At 34.2% G+C, this 16305-nt stretch overlaps 1 protein-coding gene across 1 annotated transcript in view; it reads left to right on the top strand.

Annotated features, from left to right (window-relative positions):
• Positions 1–15737, top strand: part of KIF15 (kinesin family member 15) — a 35208-nt gene extending 19471 nt beyond the window's left edge. The window contains exons 19-35 of the mRNA XM_032182833.1: positions 622–727; positions 1253–1418; positions 2733–2883; positions 3893–3978; positions 4397–4472; positions 4711–4797; positions 6011–6115; positions 6916–7038; positions 8483–8629; positions 9511–9618; positions 9921–10085; positions 10550–10659; positions 11704–11776; positions 12377–12414; positions 14075–14240; positions 14677–14808; positions 15093–15737. Of these exons, the coding sequence (XP_032038724.1) occupies positions 622–727; positions 1253–1418; positions 2733–2883; positions 3893–3978; positions 4397–4472; positions 4711–4797; positions 6011–6115; positions 6916–7038; positions 8483–8629; positions 9511–9618; positions 9921–10085; positions 10550–10659; positions 11704–11776; positions 12377–12414; positions 14075–14240; positions 14677–14808; positions 15093–15155 (1902 nt within the window). The 3' untranslated portion in view covers positions 15156–15737. The remainder of the gene's footprint in view (positions 1–621; positions 728–1252; positions 1419–2732; positions 2884–3892; positions 3979–4396; positions 4473–4710; positions 4798–6010; positions 6116–6915; positions 7039–8482; positions 8630–9510; positions 9619–9920; positions 10086–10549; positions 10660–11703; positions 11777–12376; positions 12415–14074; positions 14241–14676; positions 14809–15092) is intronic.
• Positions 15738–16305: the final 568 nt, after the last annotated feature.

Here is a 16305-nt window from a genome sequence, read left to right as displayed (position 1 = left end):
GATTTTTGAAAAATGTACTAGCATCATAGCTCAGGACTATGCAGAAAGACGGACTAAATTAGAATAACACTGCAGTTTAAAAATAATAAATGATTAGGTTGTGATTCTGAGCCTGCTTGATCATAAACTAAAACATAAGCAAATGAACATTCAAGATGTCCGTGCTTGCTTTTGGCCAGCTTCATGATTTCTGGAGAAACAGGAATAAACACAAAAGGAAATCTTAAATTTAAGAATGTGTGAATATATTTCTTTCCTCAGTTAAAACTGAATTGAAAAGTCATTAATACATAAAATATTTACTAGTCTTAAACATTTTTTGATTTAACATAGAAAACAAAGAATAAGGCTTGCTCTCTTTCTCTATCAGTGCCATTTCTGATAGATCTGGTTTAGAGTAGGTTTCAGCTCTCAAGTTGTGGTTGCTTTTAAATGATTTTTCCCCTTTATATAAAGTAACTTCTACAGCTATGTTGGAGTACGTTTTCTTGGACTTTTGTGGATTTCAGGTTCACTGACATTAAGTGTTAGCTCCTGAGCTATTCTTAACATTATCATTACAGCTCTGTGACACAACCCCTATGTTTCCTTCCATTTAAAATGTCTACTTCTCTCCTCTAGCTTCTTTCATCTGAAAGGAATGACTGGAGTAAAGAGCGTCAGGAGCTACTTGAGCAGATAAAATTGCTTGAAAAACAATTCCAAGATGCTCAAAGCAAGGCTGATAGTAAGTCTATGCAACACTGAAATCACATGTGAAGTTTTGAGGTGTTTTAATTTCATGAATCAACAATAGTACATGCTGTGTAACTTTGGGTTTAAGATGTTAGATGTTGCACAGATATGACTTAAAATAAAATACTTGCAGAATAGCTTTTCCTCTGCCCAGTCTTGCATACTATACAATACTGATAATTGTTCTCTGACTCTGATATGAACAGACAGGACACAGTATTTTAGAAAGAAAATGTTAGCTAAAAATAAAGGGAAATTCTTTGTCAGTGTATGTAAATAGAGGCATTTTTGATGATACCATCCAGAATGTTTTTGATTTAGTCCATACACTTCATTTCAAAGACAATGTTTTTACTGACTTTGAGTAGAAAGTCCTTGTCTGTGACCTTCAAAGTTAATTCCACTGAAAATGTGTAAGGTTTTGTTAGACTTTCCCAAGATGTTCCGTGCTGTTATGTGTCCTGTATCTAGCAGTTTTCCAAATCAGTAACATGAAAAATATTTTGTTTTTCTGTAGTATTAAAAAGTGAAGTCCATGACTTACGCATTGTCCTGCAGTCTGCAGACAAGGAGCTGTCTGCTGTAAAACTGGAATATAATGCCTTTAAGGAAAAGCAAGAAAAGGAAATGAGTCAGCTTTCTAGCAGACATATGGATGTACAGTTTCAGCTGGACAGTGTCAGGTATGTTGGCATTTTGGTAAAATGTCTTAACCTTTCTTCTGAATGCATCCTCCAATTTAGTTCTTCTTTTCTGCCTTCAGACTTGCACTTTGCATCTCTTATTTAAAGTTGTTATTGTGTGCTTATGTTCTTTCCTTTTTTTTTTTTTTCTCAGTTCTTTTCAGAGGCGTGATGAAACATGGCAAAAGATATTTAAATTAGACTTCCTTAATTTTGATTTGTTTGTAGCATTTTCCCATTAAGTAGGAGATAACCTATAGGCTTTTTGATCTCCAGAAGATAAGTAAAGAGGCATGATAGTTATTTTTAACACTAAGCTGGGAAAAAAACAAGTACCACTCCTCAGCTTGTTCACATGAAACAGGTGACAGGATGATGCTGATCTGAAAATACAAGCAGAAAGAAACCATAAAAATACACTGAAGCCTGAACAGCTCACTTGGTTGTATGCGTTAATTAACATTCGGCATTATTGGGAGTTGGAAATCAAGGAGGTTTTTAATCACTAGTGTGACTTAGTTGTGATGTTTCTTTTTTTCCTGTTTGTTTTACTTTGGGGAGGGCTTTTTTTTTTTTTCTTGCCTGGAAAGCTTAAATACATTATTGCGCTATAACGGGTGATGTCTTAGCGGAAGTCATTTTTTGAGTGATGTGTTGTGAGACTGGGAAGCAGCAATTGAAATTCAGTGTTGTGGTTTCCTTGATGCCTTGTGTTAGCAAAAGTACTGACTTTTCTGGAGGATGTACAGTAAATATTCTTACCAGAGGCTCTCCACTAAAAACATGATTCCTAACACTTGTTTAGCAGTTCTTTTACCTTTCTTTGGTTTTCACTTCTGTGAAAGATGAAATGAAATAAGGATTGCAATTTGGGAAAGTCTGGGTTATTTCCCTTTGGAATATATAAAGGAATTACATGGAATAAAGAACACATCAGCTAAGCAGATGTAGGTGCTCAGTAACATTCTAATAGCTACAGAGGTTTTTTGTCCAACAACTGGATAAAAATAAAAAAAAAAAAACTGGCTGAATGCCATTATCAAGTCACGGTGACTGACATTGCTATAGAATTTGGCAAGAAGTAGATTATTTCTAGGGGTCAAAAGGAGTACTCTGCCTTCTCTGCTACTGCCTTTTAAATTTCCTGTGCCTTTCATAAATTTGGGGTTTGAGTGTTTAAAAAAAATCTGTTTTAGTCACTTTTCTTGAAAATAACTGGATTCACTGAAGCTTGTAAAACACAATTGATTGGGGTATTTCTGTAAGGAAACAAGCTCTTAATACTGTGGGTTGTTTCTTTGTTTTTGAATAAAGGTTAGAACATGAGAAGATTCTTGAAGAAAAAGCAAGCCTTCAGGATGACTATGACAATGTGCAAGAAGTAGCAAAATTTGAGACAGATCAACTGAAGCAACAACTTGAGGACAGAAGACAAGAAACTGAAGCTATGAAAACTGAGCTTTGTGTAAGAGTCAGAGCTTTTAAAAGACTTTATTATACAGTTACTCATATAGCCAGTTTAATTCCTGTTATATCAGTGATAATAGGTTCCACGGTGGTAACAGGTTTCCTAGTGATCTCATTTGAAGATAAAACCAGATTTCTTCTAAAACTTAGTGCAAGATTTTTTAAATACAGGCTAGAATAAATAATCAGCATGATGTACTAGCAGTTCTTTTGGCTGAAGAAATTGCAGTGGAAATTTTTAGCAAAATGAGTTAACTAGCAAAGGAATAAGAAACTGCTGCAGAAAAGAACCCTGACACCTAAATGCTCTCAATTTCATATCTTAATGCTAACTAAAACTAGTTTGCTTATTCCATTTTTTTTTTTTTTTTAAAGAAACTGCTTTGTATAGTGGATGTGATCCTGTTAAAATTCTTTATGCCTTTTTGTGGGGGGTCAGCATCCTGCAATTTAGTTGATGCTGTCCTTGAAAGCCTGTCAGACTGCAATGACTGCAAAACAGCAATAAGGTTGGTCAAGGGCTTTTGCAAATGATATTCCCAAGTTTTCTGCAGTGTACACTGTTTGCCTACTCAGCAAGTTTGATTTCCCTTTCAGTGTTGAAAGGAATACTAACAGATTGACAAGTCATGATTTCAAATTCCCGTTAGTCAAAGATCTTGAATTGCTGGTTAGAATTTGAAACAGCTTTTCCACTTCCAATTAATCTACATTGGAAAATCCTGATTTCTACCTTTGAAGACTTGGATATTGAGGAACACTGCAGCCACAGGGAATTATTATCAATGGCATGTAGAAAGAGCTGATTTCTTAATATAAAACAGAGTTTAGTTTTAATTTGTCCAGGACAAAACTAAACATCTCTTTCTGTTTAAGGTTTTGTAGTTTGTTTTTATTTTTTCTTTTCCAGTTACCTTAGGATCTGTTTAGAGTTCGATTTTGGCTTCAATTAGTGTAAAGGCCTTATATTATAGCTTCTTATAAAAATGTATATTTTGATATTCTAGAACCTATTGAAACTCCTGGAAACAGAAAAAGAACATAATCAAAAACTAACATTACAGTTACAAGAAGATAAAGAAAACAATTCAAGGTGAGTTTTATTTAGTTGTGGCATTTGTTTTTATCTGACCTCATTGGTTTTGTCCTATGCTAGGTTTTGTATTTGGTAGTTGACCCTGTTAGTAGATGTGTTTTTCCCCAGCTGGATGGAGATATAACGGACTTCTTGTTTTATCCAACCTATATTAAAGTGAGGTGTTGTTCTGTTCAGTTAGACATTTGCACTGCAAGTGTAATTTCATTACAAGTATCGTTCTTCATGTTGAAGATAAAATTCCACTGCTGGTAACTAAACTATTATGCTTCTCGTTATTATATAAGACTATAGTTAAAGAACTCTACAAAAAAACAAGAGCAAACAAGAATGAACTTACATGACTTGATTCTTGTAAAATCTCTTATGTTCTGATCGTATTTCTCACCAGAAATACTTTTTTTCCCTTCTCCAGGGAGCTCCTGAAAGTACTTGAAAAAACACAGGTGGAGACACCATCTTCTGACATGGTGACACGGTCTGAGCAGCAGGTACAACAGCAGAACTGAATGGCTAAGTCATGCTCATAGATATCTGTGTACATTTATAGCAGTTTTTTGGTGAACTGACTGTTCTGTAGATTACCAGCAAGTCTGACTGTTTTGCTAAGCTACTGCTTAATTTTTATGGTAAACAACTTAGTTAATTCCACTTTTTTAAAAGCTTTGAGCTTATACAAACTATATTTCAAAAGTAATTAAATCTCTCCTTCGTAATTATTTCTTTCAGGAAGAAAAAGTGCAGAAATTGGAACAGGAGCTGGCTGCTGCTGAAGAGATTATTGCTTCTCTGAAGAAGACAAATGATGCAGATAAGGTTTGAGCTTATTTCTGTTACTGATACCCAGTTCTGCAGGTAACTATGCTCTGTGGTGGAGTTGAAAGCACAGAGACTTTCTATGATACTTAGTAATTCTGTGATTCTAGACCATTCTGGCTGCATGTCTACATGATATCAATGCTGCCATTTACTGGCGTGGAGTTTGCAGGATGATAGGAAACTGGTTTGCATTCAGAGAAAACAAGATAACTGAAGGAAAACAGAGCAAATCATAGAATATCCAAGTTGGAAGGGACCCACAGGGATCATAGAGTCCAATTCCTTGGTCCCCTAAGGACAATCCAAAAAATCAGACCACGTGTCTGAGGGTGTTGTCCAAATGATTCTTGAAATCTGGCAGGCTCAGTGCTGTGATCGCTTCCTGGGGAGCCTGTTCCAAAGCCTGACCACCCTCTCGCTGAAGAACCTTTTCCAGTCGGTTTCAGCTGTCTGCTGAACAAAACATTCCATGCAGAAATAACGTATAATACCCCTGGTTAATAATAGGGCTTTCTAGTCTCATCTAGTAATGAGCTAATAGAAAAAGTAAGGAAGGTAATGTAAGAATGTGACTATCTTATTAATAAAATCAAAACACTCCTACATGAAAAGATTGCTCCACCATTTTGAAAGCTTATATAGGAGAAGTTCCCATAGCACAAGCATTTTTTTATGCTGTATGTAAGATGGGTATAAGAAATCACATAATGCTTTTATTATCCAGAATGATGCATTGATAAATTATGGATTTTCCATGCTAAAAATAAAAATTCAATGTGTAAGGTCAGTAGAATCTGGTACTGTCTCAGTGCTGTCATGTTTCTTGTGTGCCTTTTTCCTTTGCAAACACGTTAACCTTAAACTATAGTACTTCTATTCTGTTAGAAACTCAGGACAGCCTGAGACTAAATCTGAGGGCTAGTCTTCTCCTATAATGAACATGGCAGCTTAAGTCTTTATATAAGTGCTTAGAACAAAAGGTAATAATTTAACAACAAATTTCCCTGTTACTCATTTAAATGTGCATATTGGGACCTAATTTTCAAATGTGTTTGAAATTTCAGATTGACAAATAATATACCAAAGAAAGTCTAATACTAAAAAACTGTCTATGTCTTATTTTATACATATATTTTATGTATTTTATGCATGTATTTTATGTTAATTTTTTTTTTTAAAAAAAAAAGGAATTAACTTTTTTATGTTGCAGGAAGTTGTAACTGACTTGATGAGACAGATCCAGGAGCTAAGGTCTTCAATTAATCATAAAACCGAGTCCATAGATGGCCTAACAAGAGAGCTGGAGGATATAAATGTATGTTCTGTCATTTTGAAGGACATGGTGTCATTTTTCAGAAATGGAAGGCAATGACATGTCTTATCATGGGTCTCAAACAGCATAACTTGCTGTAGTGTTTTAGAAGGAAACTTCTTTGTTTTGACATGTTGAAATCTTCTGAACATTTTATGCCTGAGGCTGTCTTGAAAACTGAACTCTTTCCACGTGGTGGGTAAAGAGCAGTGTCTCTAAAGGGACCTATTCACATCCTGTAAACTGCTCTCAGCTGACAGTCACATTTAGATTTTCTCAGAAATTGGCAATTTAAGACATGAACAACTGAAGTAGAACCATAAATTCATTTATGAGTGAGGTTTTTTGTAGCTGAGATAACCATGTTCTACATCTGTAAACATATATGAAGAATTAAAGCCGTTTACATGACTTAATAAATACGATTCATCTTTATTAAAATGTTTGGATTGCAAACTCAGAGAACCCATGGAATGCTTTAGATTCCATCTATACGTGTATGAACTATAGGTCCTACGGAGAAAATGTTCACGAGAACAATTTCTGTGTATTACCTGTTTTTATCAATAATGATTTTGATGGTTAATATGTATGTTCTTTTCTATTGTTCTGACTATTCATTATTAAAAATGTCTTGTACAATTTAACAAGTATGATATGGCACAAGTCGTTGACACAGATGAGATTTTTAAACATTGTTTTGTAGTTGTTAGCGTAAAATGTGTGATACGCATTTATTTATATTTGCTAAAGTATTTTGATAGCGTGTTTTCCTAAAATGTTCTAAATTTATTTAATCTTAGTGCAAGTATAATTTTGTTCTGGCTGCAAAAGAAGAAAGCAAAGGAATCATAGAGGATCAGGAGAAGAAGATTGAAGAACTGAGGGAGGCCTTGGAGAGAAAAGAAATAGCAGACAATATTGAGGTAAAAACATTTATGGTGGTGTATTATGATTATTTAACAGATTAATTGGATGTGTTTTTTGCTTAAAATACTTGTGTAAAACTTAACCTCATTTTAATTCAAGCTAAAGCTGGCCAGGCTGCTCTTAAAGGAATTTTTAATGAGATACCTGACAAATTCTGTTAAATTATCACATTACTCAACATAAATATTTTATAAGCTACTTCATTAAAAACCTATGCTAAAAGCCTGGTTTAATTTTTTCAAGGCTGCTGAGGAGTCATCAGCTGAATTTAATGGCAATATTAGATGATGCAGCTGAGAAATTAAAGTAGGTAGAAGAATGTATATTTAACACTCGCTTCCACCACTGCTATGATATGCAATAGCTTCTTTTCTTTACTCATAATTTTAACCAAAAGCTCCACCTGCTGGAAACAGATTTAGAAAGCATGCTTGCTTCAAGTACATCTTTGCCTTTTAAAATTGTACTTTTCTTTTTTAATTTGGTCTTTCCTGTTAACCCCCCTCCCTGTTATTTTTGGTAAACATGTCCTTCAGGCAATGCCAACAGCCTGTCCTTAAAAGTAATTTCAGATTCTACAAGATAATCAGTCACATATGCTATGTCCAATCATAGCACCCATGAAGTCTTCCAGCATTTCCTTCCCAAAAACCTTTCTTAAATACAATTCTGCTAAGGTTAATAAACAGATTATCTTCACTAATTCTCATACCTAACTTTGACATTGACATCCAAACCCAAGTTGCTGGCCAAATGAATTGCTTTCTGTTTTGTGTTTTTTTTTTTTTTTTAACATGCAGGAAACAATTCCTTACACTCAAGGTTAATGGTGTAGTATCTATCTACTGATAAAAGCAGTTTCCCCTTCTTTGACTTTGTACATAAAATACTCCTTCATGCTTTCTTGGTGGACATCATGATCCTGTCAAATCTAGTCCAGGGTACTAGGTATTGCTTCTCCTTCCAGGTTAGCGCATTTGGTGGAAGTATGATGCCCTACCAGATCAGGGATGGGAGTCTAGATCCTAGAATGAATTGAGAGGTATCTGCACAATAGCAATACGTCAAAAGGGCTGTAATCATTGATTCAGTATAGGTTAAAATCTATACATTCTTTTCTGGTTCCTTATTTACAGAATTGTACCTCATTTTATGTTTATGTTAGACTTAAACAGTTGACAATTCTAAACATCTCCCACAAGTATCTCACTGCAACTATATTGCAAGCAAGTTCTCATATTTTTTTTGTGCAGCCCAAACAATGGGCATAGAAAACTTGCCAAAATAAGAAATTTGTAGATGAATGCTTGCTACAATTCACAAAGAAAAAGTGGAGGGAAAAGAGAGGTGCTTGTAGCTGTTGTCACTGCTGCTAGGGTGGATAAAACATCTGCTTTAGAGTAGTAATTGTCTTTTTACTCATCCACTGACTTAAAATAGAGAGACCTTCTGTGTGAAGACTTGCAGCATACCACTGATCAGCTGATAAGACTGACAGAGGCCTCTAAGAAACATGATGCATTGCTTCAGTGTGCACAGCAAGACATAACAAAGAAAGAAGCTTTAATCCAGGAACTCAGGGAACAGGTAAAACAAGGAAATTCTTCCGATAATTAGCTCTGTGGGAGGGAGTTGTGGTTAATAATAGCTTCTGGAAAACATTTTACTTTGTAAAGTTTTAAAGTATCTTGTGCACAGTACTCCTGAAGAGCAATGATTCTTCCTGTAAAATAAAAGTTCACAAGCTTTTGAAAAAAGCCTAGGTAACTTCTAAGTATTTTGGAATATTTTGGTAATGGTATCTTGAGATTGCCTTCACAGTAAAATATTTTTGTAGAGTAAAATTACCTGTGCATATAATGACAGAGTAACCTGAGATTATAAGCAATGTAACCTATGGGGTTACTTTCTTCTCTGCTTAACACTTACCCACAAACATTACCATTATGTAATGGAGATAATTGAGCTCTTTACATGATGCAGACAGAGTGATTTGGAGCCTTTGCAGACCAAAAAGCTACATTAAGCCTTTATGCAAACTTCAACTCCAATTGCTATAACTGTCATAGTGCTAATTAATATATATTTGTGTTGGCAAACACGCTAGTAGGGATATGTTCTTTTTGAAAAGAATAATCCTTTCATCATGTTGACATATCCTTTTTGAGGAAATTGTTTAAATCTATATGCACAAAATCTTTGTAACAAGTCATATTTTGACAAGTAGCTTTTACAAAGAAAATTCAGGTTAGCTACATACAATATATAATGTATGTATGCTTTAAAAAATGCTTATATGCAACTGTTGAATGATTAACATTTATTAGGTAAATATATAAAACAACTATGAAGGTGAAGTCAAAGGTAATCTAAAGTCACTTGTGTACTTGGCTTGCTCAAAATAGAGATGGCTGCTTTATTTTTTGTGAGTGTTAATGATCTAATTTAATTCTTGGGATTTCTAATAGTTGGACAGAATGACAGAAGAACTGGAGAAGAAGAAGAATGAATATGAATTAAAAATGAAGCAAATAGATTGCTTTTTTGTGGACTCATCTTCAGTAACATTTCCCCAGGTATGATGACATTCTTAAGAGGAAACAATTTCCTGATAATAATCATTAGAGTTCATTGAAAAAGACTAATAAAGTTTATGGCATGGCTTCAGACTGGAAGCAGAAATGACTGCATGTCTAAGAATAATCAAATCCTACATACCTTGTTTGTAACTTTAATATATTATTGATGATTTTTGTGTTAGAAATTTATTAACATATGTATCCAATTAGTTATTAAAGCACATAACCAATACATAAGAGAAACAGTTCTTTACTAATAGTTTTGGACTTTTTTTCTGTTTTGCTTTTTAACTTGCCAGTGTCCAAAAACTCCCCCAAATTTTGATGTGAATTTGGCAAAAATTTTAGAAACTCATGAACAAGAAATAGCTGATCGGAGGGCTTCTGCAATAACTCTGGAACACCTTGTACGTGAACTGAATGAAGAACGAAGAGCTAAAAATGATGAAATTCTGCGGCTGAAGGTACTAAGAGTTAAGCTCTACAGGCAATTTGTAAGGTTAAAGGAAGACCGAGTACAGAGTTCAGATTTTTAATGAGCTCTGCTTCCTACTATGTCCATTAATGCAGGAAGGCAGTTCTTGGTCTTGTCTTTGCCTAGCCACGTAACAAACAGAGACAACTTGCTTAAGACATTCATATGTCTCATTTTTCCCAAGGACTGAGTGACTTCCTGTTCATGAATGTCAGATGGTAACATCTTTTCTAATGAAACTGTTCTAACTTCTTCAAAACCAAATCTGTACTGAAGCTGTAAATGGAAGGGTCATGCAGATCTTTGCCAGGTTTTTGTGCTTTTTTTTTTTTTTTTTTTTTTTGACAAATAGTTTTGTCTCCTGTTTTTACTCAAAAACATGTTCACCCAAAAGTGAAAACAGAAATTTCAGTTTTGTATTCAAATAAATTGTTTCCAATCTCACTTGCTTAGGAACACTTAAGTGAATTGGAGAACTTGCGTTTGGAAATGCAGATATTAGTGGAAAACAACAGGAATTTGCAGAGCCAGCTTACAGAAGCTCAGAGAGTAAGCAAGAACAGGTAAAATAAAATAAAAAACCTGTCTTAAGTTGAAGCAATAAAGTACAATAAACTTAAATGTACAATTTTTATTTGAAATACAATCTTGTGTATTGCTCATGTAATTAGAGATTGATCCAGTCTTTTCTATGAAAATCCATTACTGACTTGTGAATTGTATTGCCTTTAAATCACATATTATTAAATGCAACAAAGTTTTGTAAAGGAAATATGAAACAGAATCTAAAATAATTAGACAAGTAGACATTGCAGTGTATTTTATATTGCTACAATACTTGTGGAGTTATGAATTTTGAAGATATGAAATGTCCAAATGGAGTCAATGTAACTTTATAAAAAGTTAAATGGAACCTGTTCTCCATCAATGTTTTGGAGGGTAAGGAATGAACTTTCTCTGAAAAGATGGCATGCTGCTGTTTACCTCAATGGGAGATTTCATAAGCTTTGGTTTGAGCTATAATCTGTACTATTTAATTTTGGACAGAATTATTTTTATTCTGTCTTGTCTTTTTTCTTGGTTTCCTTTCCAATCTTGTAAAGGATTAAATATCCCACTATTTTAAGTCTTGAAAAAAGAAATATTAATTGACAGCAAATAACTCTAGTTATTTAATGACAAATCATCTTTACGGGGCAACTTAGTAAACAGTAGCTTACAACACCCATATGCTAAGTTGAATTAGGAGTTGAATTTTCTTTGCCTATGAAGTTTATCGAAAACATCTCTGTGCAAGTGAGCACCATCAGGTAATAAAAAATATACCTTAATCATGAAATTGTCCAAAATATTCAGTTACGTAGTTACTACATTTCTGTTTTCGTTAGAGCGCTGGTTTCACTATGTTCTACCCAAGGAAAATGTGATGTTCTTGGAATGTAAAAGTTTTAAACCCTTCTAGTATTGTTTTATGATGATCATTATTCTGAGTCTGAACATGCATCAAGACAGCTACATACATAACAGCTTACTGAAATTAAACTGGTAGTTTTTTCAACTGATTTCCTGTGTTTGTGAAAATCTTTTCTCATTCTTGGACTTCCCAGTGATCAGAAACATACTGATGTTCAGCAACTCAGAGAGAAAGAAGAGGAGATTGCTGAAGAACGACAGGCCAAGGTACATTATCCTTTAAATGTAGTAGTGGCTGTTTCCCTATTGTGAAATATTACTCATCATGTTTTCTTCTACTTCACGCCAGTAAAACAAACGTTGATTTTTAGTGAATTCTAACAGATACAGACCCTGGTACTCGCCTCATAAGTTTTCTATCTTGGTCTAACTCCAGTAAACTGAGTGTCAGATTGCACAATAAAATAATGGAGATTCAGGTCACTAAATCTGACTCATCTCACTGAAGTTGGAAAGTGAAGATTGTGTCATTTGCTAACAGCAAGGCTCTGCCAAAGGGAAGCAAATGTCACAGTAGAGGTTGACATGGATCTCCCTGGCAGAGGAACCTCCTGCTAGAGCTCTGCTCTGTGTGAATGAACACAGACATTGCTGTGGGTCATTTGTGCTAGCATGAAATGGAAATATGTCCATACAGCCAGGAGATGAATTTATAGTGAATGTTAGAGATGTGAATTATTTGGTGGTAGGATGATTTTGATAGTTTTTGGAATTAGATACTTGGCATCAGGTAAATAACAAATCATTTTAAATAGATGCACATGCTTTAAGTATTATGAATGTAACTAATATTTTGAACTTTTACAGAATAAAGCAATGGAGGAGATGCTGAAAATGAAAGCAGAGTAAGTTTAATATTACTTATTGAACTGGAGACTTGTATTAAACTCATCAATACCAAATGTTATATTTAAGGAATAGAAGTCCAAGATCCGAAATTATAAAAGATACATTTTAGAAATGTTAACACTTCTACAAAATATGTCAAGTTTTTACTCCTTTTCATCAGTAGGTGGTGGTAGCACCTGTTACTACATTTTCTGAAAGGTTAACAATGTATCAGGGAATACTCTGAAATAGGTGGAACCATAGGAAAACCTTTGATTAGAAGGGACTTAATTTTGAATTGTTCAAAATGATCTATGCTGTAGGGTTTTGAATACTTCTATATGTGATGATTTCTAAGCACATTAATTCCTTTGCAAATGAAATTGAAATACTGTTCACTTCTTTACTAGTATTGTAAATACTTTCAATTATAAACTTAATTTAATTGTTTTTATGCTGTTTGTTGATTATTTTTTTAAATTTCAACTCTAATAGGGAAACCTACTTATGAAAATATTTCTAGACTGTATTTGCACTGACGTGTAAGGAGTCCTAGAAACTCATGAGCCACACCAAGGATGGATAGTAGTCAGGAAATAAAATAAAGAATTAAATTATTTCGAAGATGCTGTTCCTGTTATTCTTAGCCTAATCTGTATTGCTTCAGGGACTCATAGTGGCTGAATCTCTTAAATGGCAATAACCCAAATAATTAACAGTGTGCTTTCTATGTTAATAACTTCTTTTAGGATGAAGATTATTTTTATGAACACAGTCATTTCAAAAGTAATTCATACTAATTTTTACTGAAGCCCTAGTCTTGAGCAGGGGTTATTTTACTATTCAATCCATTGCTTTTTCATACTTGTCTGCTCTTTGAAACATGCTTTGTGATAGTGTTACAGTGTCTCATACAAGCAAATAACGTATAGAGAGGAAAAACAGATTCCTTTTGTAATTGAGGAAATGTTTTGAAAAACATAGTAAATGAATACTATTTTCATACAGTTGGCCTTAAACATCAGGCTTTGGTGAAACAAAACTGATGACATGAAATACTATAATTTATACAATACCTGAATGCAAAACTACAATTGTTCATATCAGTAGACATGCTGCTAAGTTTGATAAGAATTGTAATATTCTGTGAGACTGATAGAATTAAAATATTTTCAGCAGAAAAGACACCTATTCAAAGGGGCAGTCCTTATTTTGTTATTAGGCCAGATGAACTTGGACATCTCTGTGGTGTTCAGAGATGTTTCTGAGCAAAAATGGCATTAGGGAAAAGCTACATACAAACAAGCAGTTCAGGGGAAACTTGAACTGCAACAGAGTTCATTGGGCAAATTTACATGCCTTAAGTGAATACTAAGTTATCTTGTAGTCTGATTCTATTTTCTGTTTCATGAGTGTTGTTCATCCTGGATTAGAAACAGCACGCTTCCCAAAAAGGTCAGTTCCAAAACATGGCCTTGTTTAAAACAGTATTAAGCACAAGAGTTGTGAAGTAGATGTGACTTTTCCTTCTGCTCGCACTGAGTTCTAGGGAAAATAAATTCTGTCAAAAGGATGTCTTTAAAAGTCTACTTCTGTGTCTGAGGCTGACATAGTATTTCTCTTGTATGCCATTTATGTTGGTTTTTCAATATTTTGTGATGCTTTTTTTATTGGCAGATTAGAAGAGACCAAGAATGCTCTCAGAATCAGGGAGAATATTTGTCTTGAAATGACACAGGAGATGGAACGAACTAGAGCTTTGGAGCTGAAAGCATTTCATGAAAAAGAAGAAATTAGATCAAAACTGGAGGAAACGTATGAAGAGAGAGACAGAATTGGAAAGGTTATATGTAATTTTTGTCTTTTATGGTAAAATCTTATTCAGTAGATGTAGAGCTGTTGCTAATTCAATAATATTGTGAATTAGAATTGAATTAGCAATCACAGACCGCCTCTGAAAATGTTTTGTGTAACAGATTAGTTGGTTATATTTGTAATGTTTACTGGTGCACTGGTGAAACACCAGTGGAACTCTGGGTACAGAACTCTGTTAAAGTTTGCAGTACAAATCAAATGATGCGTTTGACCTTAAGAGGCATCTAGTGTAGCACCTGAGGAGACATGCAACAAAGATGTGTTGCCTGGACAGCTAACTCTTGCATCATATGTTACAACAAAGTTGAACATTACTATGTTAAGCAGATCTAAACGAGGTATTTTGTCCGAAAAGGGAAGGAGGGTCTAAAGCAAGATGTACACTATGTATTTACTAATTACAGGAAATGGACTTGCTGAGGAAGCAAGTTAACACTCTTGCTGAGGAAAATGGGAAATTACTTGGTCATCAAAATCTAAACCAGAAGATTCAGTATCTTGTGAAACTGAAGAAAGATTACGCTAAACTTACTGAGGTAAGTTTCAGAGAGTACAGTACAGATGGAGTAATGATGTGATGTAGAGGACAGCAAAGTTCAAAACTTTCCAAAACATTCTTGCTCTTCTGTTTCAGAGTAATAGACACCTCTGAACTTATACAGCTGTGTAGGTCATGGCCGGTCTGCCTCTTCACGGTTCCCCAAACAAGAATTACCTTTTTATTTCCTCAAGTGTTCAAAACGCTTGGACAAATAGTTATCATTTACTTATAAATATGAAATATGAAAAATTCTAAGTATCTTTTTTTTCTGTTTTACAGGAGACTGAGAAACTACGAGTTGAAAATGCTTTCTTGAAAGAAACTAAAAGATTTCACATGTAGATATCATATAGATCAGCTATAATGACACACAAAAACCTGCAAAGCTCTGTGTTTCAAGTGTACAGCATAAGCAAAAGCCAGTTGTCAAACTTCACTGTTGCTGTTGAGTGTTGTCTGCTGTACTCGGAACAATCAAATTTTTTTTTTTTTTTTTTGCTAGTAACAACTTTTAGTGAAGAACTTTGCTTAACTAAGTGGGCAGCTTTCATCAACATATTACTACCTTCCTATTGAAGGGGTTCTGTAACTCTTCAAAATGTGATTTTGTATAGGTGCTGCAAGATATGTCCTGAGTTTTTTATACTTTGTTAGGGAAAAGCTTTCTCTCTGGAAACATACTAGGACTCCTTATTCCTTCCATGCTTTTATTCAGGTCCCTGCTGAAATCTTCTGAAATGCTACTTTTTCTACCTGAGCTGAATTTTTAAAGGCATAATTTCTTTGATTTTTTTTTATTATCTTAAAGGAGGGATGTTTGTAGTGAGTTAAAATGAACTTGTCAAATTTAATAACTGTTAATACTTACTCGTTTTCAAAATGCTAATTATATGTAGTCTGTTCAATAAAGGAGAAATATGACCATACTGGATTTGTAAATAAAACTGTAAATATATTTTGGCTTTTGTATTCTTCTTTCTCTATTTGAAATTAAAATGCTTTCAAAAAACTATTTTTCTCCAGTGCATAATTCCAGCAGATTTTGAAATCATATCCTACAGTGCTTATATAAAAGTGTTTTGCAACACTTTTCTTATCAAACAGAAGATAGAAATGTTAAGAAACAGTCTGAAGCTATGCAAAACATTTTAGGAATACAGTATAAATTGCCTTAATCACAATTAAGATAGGGAACTGTAGCAAATAACAAATTTATTAGCAGAACACAAACCTCTGATGTATATTGTTACAGTAAATGTTTGGTTTTACCATTTTTCACAGTAAGTCCCAGTTTTGGCTATTTTGTACAATGCTGTGTCTGCCCACAACTGATGGGGCAAAAGGCAGCAATGGTGTGCCATCTACAGCGTCCTACACGTCCTAGGAAGCTTCTTTGGTATTTGACTGAAGAAAGGGCTCATCTAAAAACTTAAATGTCACTTACTGCTGCAGCTTTTTTTTTCCCCACTTTAGTGGTGGCGTGGAGTATATA

This window comes from Aythya fuligula, chromosome 2, assembly GCF_009819795.1.
Source record: "Aythya fuligula isolate bAytFul2 chromosome 2, bAytFul2.pri, whole genome shotgun sequence".
NCBI classification, from domain to species: Eukaryota; Metazoa; Chordata; class Aves; order Anseriformes; family Anatidae; genus Aythya; species Aythya fuligula.
This window is presented reverse-complemented; position numbering and strand designations above follow the sequence as displayed.